The sequence below is a fragment of the Agelaius tricolor genome, unplaced genomic scaffold (assembly GCF_023055355.1).
Source record: "Agelaius tricolor isolate 1412-34295 unplaced genomic scaffold, bAgeTri1.0.p SCAF_12, whole genome shotgun sequence".
In the NCBI taxonomy this organism is placed as follows: Eukaryota; Metazoa; Chordata; class Aves; order Passeriformes; family Icteridae; genus Agelaius; species Agelaius tricolor.
Genome location: NW_027269272.1, coordinates 25,224,384 through 25,235,354, shown reverse-complemented (window position 1 = coordinate 25,235,354; position 10,971 = coordinate 25,224,384). Strand labels below are relative to the sequence as shown.

The following is a 10,971-nucleotide window of genomic DNA, read 5'->3' as shown; positions in this document are numbered from 1 at the left end:
AGAAATCCTTGCTGGCTTCTCCTCCTACTGCAGCTCATACCTGAAATGCTTTGTCTTGGAAGCCTTCTCCTGTCTCAGCTCAGGTTTGGCAGAGGACCAAAGGCTAAGACAGGCCTTCCATCCTCACTGACTCAGCTGGAAAACTTCCCTTTTCCAGAGTGCTCTGCTCTTCCTTCACAGAATCACAGAATTTCTAGGTTGGAAGAGACCTTCAAGATCGAGTCCAACCCATGTTCTAACACCTCAGCTAGATCATGGCACCAAGTGCCACATCCAGTCTTTTTTTAAACACATCAAGGGATGGTGACTCCACTACCTCCCTGAGTAGATGATTCCAGTATTTGTCCATTCTTTCTGTCAAAAACTTCCTCCTTAATTCTAGCCTGTATCTCCCTTGGCACAGCTTGAGACTGTGTCCTCTTGTTCTGTCTGTTGTTGCCCCAGCAGCAGCAAAGGTCTCCCAGAGCCCAGCAGCCCAGCCCACCTCCTCCAGCACAATTCTCTCCTTCCTTCCTCGCTCAACTGCACTTTCCTTTGGAGCAGTTCGGAGGAAAGAGCATTTTGGGCATTTTGGGCTCCAGTTATGAAAAAACCTCCGCAATCCTGCCCTGCCAACACAGATGGGGGAGCGAGGCTGAGCCACAGCCCAGCACCACAGGATGCCTGAGCTGCCCTGGAAGGTGGAGCAGCCACGGGGCGCTCGGATTACAGGGCAGAGCTGCTGCTGTCCCCCGGGAATAAACGTGAATGAATCCGTGTGAGCCCGGTGCTGACGGGCGGTGTCAGCGCAGAGCTCAGAGCCCACGCTCGCTGCGGCAGAGCAGTCAAACCCTTCCCAAAGAGCTCTTTTTTGGCTAATGAGATAAGAACCTGCTCGTGCAGCCAAAGAGTTGCCCCAAGTAACGAAAAACTCCAGTTCCTCTCCAGCATTTGCAGGCAAGGGGCCAAAGTTTGCTCAGCCTGGTGCCACGAGGCTGGGCCCCGTCTGTGCAGCCCCACAACACGGCTTTGTCTCCAAAAGCTGCCTTGGAAATCCATCCTCGGCAGCCAAGCCTCCCGCCCCCTTCAGCAAACACTCAGGGCAGCTCCGAGTTCCCAGCCTGCTGCAAACCCAGCCTCACACACCAATTATGCGCAGGGTAATTAAGTCATTACGCCAAACAAATCGTTTTGCCTGTTCCGAGCGGCCCCTTCCAGGCTGGAATTCCCAAACCTGATATCCACAGCAACATCTGCTGGTGGAAGAACATAAATACACAACTCGGCCGTGCTGAAACCTTCCGTTGTGGCTGTGCATCACTTTTCCCAAAACCATGGACATATGCACTATTTCTTTCTCTTACTACCACACAAAGTACAGATGGCAACACCTAACGTTAGCACATCAGTAAGTCTTAAAAGAATAAATTTATAAATTATTTTATAAATTAATAAATACAGGATACACACGTTTATTTTGAGGGCTTAACACCTTTAGAACAATGTTCTTTTAATAATTAGTTATAGCTACTTACTGCTATCACCCCTACTCGAAGGAGAACACTGATTTTACCACTGCAGTAGCACTGTGTTGCAACAAACACTGTGAACTTTATTACTCCAATTCAACTGGAGTTCCTTTTATAGAGGAATGAATATTTTTGGCTTTTTAAACCACAAAAAATAAAATGTAAAGAGATTAGCAACATTGTTCTATATAAAGCTAATAACATAGGCAAAATGAAAGAACCACTACAAAGCTTTTATATCTTCCATCTGACTATTTCACCACAGAATGGGATTAATTTCATCCCCATTTCTCTTTTGGAGCCTTGCCAGTGACACTAAGAGGAAGGATAAGAGCTCCATGGCTGGTGCCTCATATCAGGGCTGATAATTTGGAGTCCATTAGCAGGGAATATTAACGAGTACAGATGTATTTCCTGCCCTGTGGGTCAGCCAATCCATACCAAAACCTCCAGAGGTGCAGTAAATTCACATATTCCTTGAGAAAGTCTGTTGTTAGTGTGATTAATACATTTGATGACATTTATGGATATTTCCATAAGTCTGCTTTATACAGCTCATATGATTTGGTGAATGGTCAGATTGATCCTGGAGTCCTTCCCACCCTTAAAGATTGATTGATTCTATAAAATCATGTCTCTGTACCTGCCCAGCACAGCCTGATGTGGTCACACACCTGGATTAAACCCCAGCTCAGGGCTGGGCCTACCTTGCAGGACACTCCTGACGATGGTTTCTGTGTGCTCAGCCAGCAGCTCAGCCTTGGCAATGGCAGCCAAGGACAGGTAGCTGGACATGTTCCTGCACAGCTCCTTGTTGCCCCTCTGCAGGAACTTCACTGCCACTGGCACAGCCAAGGCCATCACTGGAGGCCGGTTGTAATTCTGCAAAAACAGGGAAAAAAAGATTCATATAATAGTCTTGTGCTGGGCAGAGTAGGGAAACCAAAGTCAAAGCAACAGGGGGAAAAGAGAAAAAAACTTGTCAAGAAAGGTCATGTTTTGGTACCACCACTGTAGGCAGGAGTCAAAGAAAGAGCAAATACAGAAATTTAAAACCACTGTAGCAGGAAAAGTTAGGAATAGTCCTATTTTTGTCTTCTGCTAGAGGAAGCAGAAGGGCTTTAACAAAATATGCAGTGCATAAATAAAAATCAATATAAATAAAATATAGAAGATATGAAGTGCACTAACTACATGTTACCATTTCTAGTGAGACATCTTGTGTTTGGTGCTCCCTGGGAAGACAGAGGCTGTATCCATCATCCCAAAGCACAGGAAACACCTTGGAGCAGCCACTCACTCCCTGGAACTGCACTGGACACTTGCTCACAGTGTAACAGCTCTAGTATTGATCAGTAATTATTCTGTAATCATTAAGATTTCATTTTTTTATTTAAACTCACAGAATCCCAGAAGGGTTTGGGTGGGAAAGGTCCTTAAAGCTCACCCAGTTCCAGCCCTGCCATGGCAGGGACACCTCCCACTGTCCCAGGTTGTTCCAGCCTGGCCTTGGGCACTGCCAGGATCCAGGGCAGCCACAGCTGCTCTGGGCACCTCCACCAATTCCTCTAAACACTGAGATCTTTCAGGAGTGCAAACTCCTCTTCCTAAAATGGCTCCAAGCTTCTGAAATCTCAGGGTCCCTGAGTGTACACTGAGGTTTGGAATCAAGGTCAGAAAAGGTTTTCTGCTACTACCTATACAGCAAATTGTGTGTACAAAGCACACACATCCATTGCCTGCTGAACTCCCACAGCAGCAGGACATATTTGTGTGTCACTGAGCACCCACATTCCTCTGGAGCCTCCTTAACCAGTGCTGTGCTCTCCTCTCCACTCAGATCTTTGAAACTGGAGCACACCCCTTTTGCTGAAAATAATCCTGCAGTGTGATTGTGTCTAATTAGCAGCTGAAATCCCAGGCAAACCTGGAACCCAGATGTTTCAGACAGCAACAGAACAGTGCTAAGGAAGGCAGAGCAGATTTTCTGGACTTTCATTCTGGAGCAGCCCTGACTAGAATAAATTTAGACTGAGAAACCCCAAATCTGTAATTCCACAGAGCCTGAGTGACTCTGAGGATTTTCCCTTGGAGCAGAGACTTGCCAAGCAGTGGACACTCCCTCCCAGAGACCCCTGAGGAAGAAGGGGCTGCAGCCACCCCTTGGTGTCAAGACAGATCATTCTGGCAGCTGCCATATGACCAAAAGCTGCATCTTTAATGAGAAAAGCCCTTCAAATAAATGGAGCTTTCTGCAGCAGCATGTTTAAATCAACATAATGCCTTGTTATGTTTGGCTGAGACACCACGGAGCAGGAGCCAAATGCTGCTCCAAGTTATTGCTCTGCTACTCCACACAAAGAATGGGAAGATAAGGCTTGGCTCTCTGACTAGGATTTAAAAGATCTAAGACAATTCCAAAGAACAATTCTTTTTCTTTTTTTTTTCCCACCCCTTACAATAAAGATAAAATCCTTAGTTAAGAAAAGGTTTGGATTCAGAGGGAAGGAGAAAGGTTTCATTTGTTCCATGATAAACATCAGGGCAGGAAGGCACACTCAGAAGATGGAGAGGTGACAATGAAGAGCAGATTTCAATAAAGTGATACAGTGACGTTTGCAAACCTTGGGGACTTCCCTGCTGCTGATATCAACAGAGCCCTGCCTGAGATCCAGCCCAGCTGGCAGATATTCATTATTGTTCCAACTGTCCCCCACATCTGCTGGAAAACCTCAGTTTATACCTCTTTGTTTTAATGCAAAGGAACTTGCCAATAAAAGCTTTGGTTTAGGGAGCAGCAAATGTACTTTTAGAACTCAGCTGGGGCTGCCCCTGGATCCCTGGCAGTGCCCAAGGCCAGGCTGGACAGGGTTTGGAGCAGCCTGGGACAGTGGGAGGTGTCCCTGCCATGGCAGGGGTGGCACTGGATGGACTTTGAGATCCTTCCATCCCAAACCATTCCATGGTTCTATGAGTTACCTCAATGATCTCAAGAGAGGAGGAATCAGAGCAGTGCAATTCCCCAAGCTCTGAGTTTTAAACATCACCACTCACAAGCACCCAAAAAGAGAGTTACCAAAGCATTTTAAAAAATAAAACCAAAACAATTGGCAAGGAGAACACAGCACCGCTGCTCTCAGCCCAGCTCTACCTGGAAGATACAGCTCATGATGTCAGATGCAATTTTGGCATGTGGGGCATCCTCATCCTTGCCAGAGGGCGTCAGGTTGTGCTCCAGGCAGGACTCCCAGAGAGCCACCAGGGCCCTGCCGTGCCTGTCGATGGAGGCAGTCTCCCTGATGGCCGTGGTGATGCGGGTGATGCAGATCTCCACCACAGCCTGGTCGTTGTCGTTGGTCTGGTAGTCCTGGGGCAAGCAAAACACACCTGCAGTGAACTGCTCTGCCAGCACCCCACCAAATTCGGGTTTTGTAGCAGTCCAGGGTCCATTTTTCCATGTCTGCCTTTACAACAAATGTTCAGCGTGACAGAACTCCGGAATTTGTCATCCCACAGGACTTAATTCTCATTACTGGGAAGGTATGGACCCCTGTAACCTTATATAATCTTTAATATGTTTTAAATAACTATTTAATAAAAATCATTATGTTTCAAGTTTATTATATCATTATATACAATATATATAATAATATAATACAATAAACTATATTATATATAGTTTAAACATATATAGTTTAAATATATTATATATATCATATTTAATATAATATACATTAATATAATAATATATTATATTTAATATAATATATATTTATATATGTTATATTTAATATAATATATATATTAAATATATATATTATATTATTATATTTCAAGTTCATCCTTCAAGATGAACTTGAAATATCTTTGAATCTGGTGGGAACTGGATTTTGTCAGCACATTTTTAAATATTTAAGATATATATTTTTATATAAATAGATATATATAAAGAGACTATAAATAAATATAATATAATATAATAGATATATAAAATATATAAAATATAGAATTTATAAAATATTTGTATATACATAAAAATATAAATAAAATATAAATATTTCTAAAAATTTCTAAATATATTTTAATTATTTTCTCTTCAAGTCTTATCAGAAATTTAGATTGTTTATATACCCCCCCCTTATTTAGACAATAGAATCTAATAAAAAAATGTATTCAGTACAACGTTTCACTCACTGCAGCTGAACTAATGATTCTGATCTGTTCAAGAGCTTCAGAGAGGCTTCCTTCGATCTCAGCATCCTCCAGGGAGAAGAGGTCCCCTGCCCGGGACAGGTCCTTCTGTGCCAACACCAGCCCAAAGAGGTGATGCATGGCCCTGCTCAGCCGCCCTCTGCGGGCACCATGGGCACTCAGCTGGGCACAAAACGGGAACACTCCCAGCCAGGAGCAGTCGGGTTCATATGAAGGACAAATCTGGGCTGTATTTCAAGGCTTCCTTGGTCCCAGTCTTAAAGAAAACAATTTAAAAAAATAAGAAAAGCTAGCAAATGCATTGATTGACATATTCCAGTTTAGCAAAGATTTTTAAGTGTATATGAAAGCTCCAGAAGGGACCCCTGAGCCAGGGACATCCTCAAGCACATTCATGAACTGTGTGAATTTTTACCTTCAAACGCTAAGTAGCTCAAAATTAGATTAAAATATACATAATAACTGAACCAAAGGTTTTCTTTTCTGGGCTTGTTACCTGAGCAGGCTGGTCCCTGGACCAGCTGCTGAAGGTTCTAAATCCCTTTCCCTGGTGAGGAGCAGAGCTCCAGGAGGAGGAGGGTGAAGCCTCTTCCTTTCTTTCCTGGGTTGTTGTGTCTTGACTCCAGAAAAACATTACTAGCAAGATTGAGAAGATAACGAGCTTTGTTTAGAAAAAAACTGTCACTTTTGTTGCCAAAATGATCCCTAGGGTCTTTTAAACTCCTGTAAAACAAAGCCTTGGCTGAGGTGAAACTCTGCTCTTCTGCTTGGCTGAGGAATGGAGCAGAGGCTGAGCCAGGCTCACTCTTTGGGAAGTGTCCTGCACTTGAGTCCCAAAACTCTGTTAGGTCCCACGTGGATTCACTGCGTCAGTTTCTCTGGATTCTTCTCTGGAGTTGACAAAGCCACAAGATATATCACTTGCAATTATTATTTGAGATATGGAGTACCCTAATCCCTATTTTATTATCTTTTTCAGAAAAAAAAAAAAAGCAAAATATAATCACAGAATCACAGAACATTAAAGAGTTGGGAGGGACCTTAAAGCCCATCCAGTCCCAGCCCCCCTGCCATGGGCAGGGCCACCTCCTCCCACTAGCCCAGGTTGCCCAAGGCCTTACCCAACCTGGCTTTGAATACACCAGGATTGGGGCATCCACAGAGGGGGCAAAACCAAGGCAAAACCCTGAGAACCTTCTGGAAGCAGCTCGCTGGACCAATGTCTATTTTAATAGGCAGCACACAGGGCTGTTTTAATTTCCTCAGCTCCACCAATGCCATTCCACAGGACTCCCAGTCCCATCGAGCAGAAGCAGAAAGGAGCCGAGATTGCAAAGCCCGAGGCACAAATCACCCACCTGAAGCACGGGGAGGGTGGCAGGGCAGATGCTCTCACCTACTCACACTCAGCCATTCACAAACCCAAAACCAGAAGGTCAGAAAGACTCAGACATAGATTTTTTTACCTGCTTGGGATCCCCCCAGGCCATCCTCAGGGATGGGGCCAGGTGCTCTGGGGACAAAGGCTGCCCCTTTGCTCCTGTCCCCCCGGGCAGCAGCCAGGGGCAGCAGGAAGGCTGGCAGGCAGGCAGGCATCCCGGGCTGTGAATTGCCACAGGGAAGGCATCCCAGGAATGCAGACTAAAGCAGCCTAAAAGTTACCCTTGGCTCCGTCAGGTGACCAAAGAACCCCAATGCAGTGAGGCCTTATCTCTGAATGAGCTGCTCTGTTTCCAGGGCAAAACACAAAGCCTGCTCCACTTGAGGGCAGTTGTTTTTAATAGAGGAAACAGAACTCTCTGTGTTAGTGGAAAGCTATCCTTCCCAGGGAAGGAGGGGAAACAGCCCTCAGTAAGCTCACACTGTTTGAAAGAAAGAGAACAAGTGAACAGCCTTGCTGGAGAGGAGATTTCCTGGCCACAGGAATAAATGCTGTCGTTCTGCAGCCTTTAAGTGAGCACAAAAGAGGGTCTGAGGTTTGCTTTGCCTTTTAACATGAGCCTCAGGAGCAGCACAACAAAATGTGCCCACATAATGCAGAAAAGTGCTCCAGGAAGGAGCCCTCCCCTCGGATCAGCTGCTCTGAAACACAGCAGCCCTTTCTGCAGGAGCTGGGCTGCATCATCCTCCTGAGTCCCCTCCAGCTCAGGATATTCCCTGATCCTTGGGAATACCATTGGCCTTTTGCAAATGATCCTCCCCTGGGTGTGCTCCTGCACAGCAGTTTCTCAGAGAGCTCCTGAGCTCTACCCAAACAGAGAATTTTATGTGAGTTTTATAGACAACACTCAGGATAATGCAGGAAAACACTTATTTATTGTGAGCTCTTGGAAATGGAATTATAGCAAATCCTCTTAATGCTTACATTGTGTAACAGTGCTGGAAATACTTTCCTTCCATCAGCATTAAAGAGAATTGTTCCTTAAGCATTTCCTTGCTCACTACAAGATTTGCTATTAATAGGCAGCAGGCACTGAGCAAGAGAGAAAACAAATCATGTGTCTTATAAAATGTCATTTTTAAATTTTCTTTTTTTAAAGGGTCAAGCTGGGCAATGAAATTGCTGCAGGGTGTAGCTCCTGATGTGTCTCATCACCTTGAATCTCCATCAGCTTGACTCCACACCACCCATCGAAGTTTTCTCACTGCCTGTATTTGTGTCCCACACACAGAAGGAATGGAGAAGGCAAAGGGTTCGCCCAAAGTTTGTCCATCCTGCCTGGATCCCCCTGGCACTGCAGAGGGAATTCAGAGCAGGAATTCACACCTTTCCAGGGCCAGAACATCGGGAACAAAGCAGGAACTCTAGCGCTCAGAATAAACTTCAACTCATCATTATGCAGGAAAACACCCTCAGCTTATAACATAAACCACTTGCACTGGTTCTGGTGCAGTCCCACATTAATTCCAAGGTTTGATCTCGTTTTCAACACCTCTTTTCCCTTTTCATGCCAAGCTGAAAGAGCCACCCTTTCCCTGGGACCTTGAAGCTGCTCCCCTCCAAGGTGAGTCTCTCCACTTGCTGCAGGCACACATTCTTACCAAAGCTCCTTATCAGAAGCAATCAGAATAAAAGCCAGCCTGACAGGTTTCAGAGCTTGAAGCTACTGAATTGGTGTGTTTGCAAAATAATTCCCCCAATAATAGAAGAGTAACAATAAAAATCCCATGTAAAAGGGCAGTCGGACCTACAGGCATCCAAAAGCCATTGAACTTGAGCTGAAAGGCTGAGCCTTAGAGTTTATCAGGAGCTCAGCTTCTGCAGAATGACATTAGAAGGACAAGAAAAAAATACCCTCTTAAACCAAAGAGGAAGAGAGAAAATATTTTTTTTTAATATATTTACAGTGAAGGAAATTCTACAAGAAAATAATTTCCTTAACATCCAAAAGACTTGAAGTGTAAATCCAGCTGCTTGATTTTTGGGGTGTTATCGCACTGAAAACAGAACCACAACCTTCAAACAATTGTTCAATGACATTTTTTCTCTAGTTCTGTACTACACAACATCCATCAGGAAAGCCTTCACTCTGTTTAAGGAATTTTAGGGAACTCAGGCCTCTGGAGTTCATGTTAAGTGAACTTTTACAGGATTTTCTGGTTTCTCCCTTGCTGGAGCTGCAGTGAGGACAGGGATGCTCCCATTTCCAATTTCTTATTCCCCACTGAAGGGCTGAGCCATCACAGGTGCCAAAGCTCTTTGCTAAACACAAGGACAAGCTCATTTTCTGAAAAAAATCTAAAAGGTATAGAATGAGCAGCCGGTTCAAAAATGTAACTTCAAGTGTCCAGTAAATTCCACAGGAGAGGAAAGTGATCTGGGAATGCCTTCAGCCTGGAGAGACTCATGTTAGAGAACTGGGAGCTGTTTTATTGTGGGCACAACACAGCCCAGAGCTCTGAGTAACCTTAAAAAGGAAACAAAAACTCTTTCCTTACCTCTCAGCCATGTTGCCATGCTTAACTCATGGATTACACAGAGTGCTTTGGATGAAAGGCACTGGAGGAAAACAGAAGGAAAATAGTGTCAGTGACTCCTTGCCTTTCCAGACTGTAAAACTCCCCCCAGGACTGCTCCAGGAATGATTGGTTTGCACCAAACAGGGTTTAACCCTCAGGAACCGGGCCCTTAAGGGCCAGGAGAGCAGCTCTGCTGAGCCCTGGGCTGGTTATTCACACAAGCACAGAGTGAACAGAGCAGGTTTGGATTTCCATGCTCTGGACTTTGCAGCTTGTAACAACGGCATATTTACTTGTCACTTCCTTTTCCATGAATGGCAGGAAGATTAGAATCATCCTCAAAGAAAAATTTGAATTTCAGGTAGAATTCCCTTCTCTTGAAATTCTTCTTCCCCATCTTACAAGAAAGAAATTCCACAAAATTCTGTCTCAAAGAGTTACAGAAGTTTGTAATATTGCCAAGACTGCTGGATACTTCCTTCCCCCCCTACACTGACCCAGGGGAAAAAAAAAAGCCTGGACACATTTCCCAAGAACATCCACATATGCAATTCATGGACAGAATATTACAAGATATTTCAGAGAACTTTTCCCCTCTGTGTTGCACTAATCAATTTTTTTTTTTTAATTTTTATGCTTGGAAAGCATTTACTCCCTAAAACAGAGCATTCTTTCAAAACTTGGAAATAAAGTTCTCACATTTTTCAGTGAAAGGAAAGGATTAAAGATTATATTGAGAGAGCATCATTTTCACACAGGGTGAATAGTCTACAGCAGTTCCCATGGGATCAGCTGCATATATTTAAAATCTTCCCACAAGACAACCATTGTTTCCTATGAGCCTCTCTCTTTTTTTCTGTCAGGACAGGTTTCCACACTTCACATCCCTTGAAATTCCATGGATGCTGAGCTGGACCAGATGATTAAATGATAAATTATCAAGTCTATTAATTATTTTAGGTCCCAAAATTAATTGTAGGGGTTAAAACTGGTTTTTACTGATGGAACACCTCGCTGCAGTGCTGGGAGCTGGCTTGCTCTCAGCATCCAGCTCTGGACACAAGGAACCTGTGTCCATCCCTGTGGAGGCCACTGCAGGACCATCAGCAATTCCAGAGCCTTGTCATTCTCTCCTACCAGAGTTCCAGGGCTGGGCCACCACCAGAGCCTGAAGGCAGCTCAGGGTCCCTCCAGATGTGGGAATTTTCTCCCCTGTGATGCACTGGTTTGATCAGCAGGGTTATGGGGCAGAATCTGCCCGAGCTGAACCAGATCTCACCGAGCTCCAAGG

General features: G+C 44.4%; 1 protein-coding gene across 3 annotated transcripts in view; it reads right to left on the bottom strand.

Annotated features, from left to right (window-relative positions):
* The window catches only part of VEPH1 (ventricular zone expressed PH domain containing 1), a 58,675-nt gene that overhangs the window by 46,381 nt on the left and 1,323 nt on the right, over nt 1–10,971 (bottom strand). Inside the window, exons 2-5 of one of the 3 annotated variants that reach the window (XM_071438224.1) lie at nt 9,660–9,720; nt 5,703–5,976; nt 4,660–4,875; nt 2,216–2,390 (exon numbers count right to left, since the gene is read on the bottom strand). In XM_071438224.1, the coding sequence (XP_071294325.1) occupies nt 2,216–2,390; nt 4,660–4,875; nt 5,703–5,840 (529 nt within the window). In that variant the 5' untranslated portion in view covers nt 5,841–5,976; nt 9,660–9,720. Of the gene's footprint in view, nt 1–1,802; nt 2,391–4,659; nt 4,876–5,702; nt 5,977–7,186; nt 7,315–9,659; nt 9,721–10,971 lie in introns of those variants that run through there. The other 2 variants (XM_071438225.1, XM_071438226.1) reach the window with 2 other exon arrangements.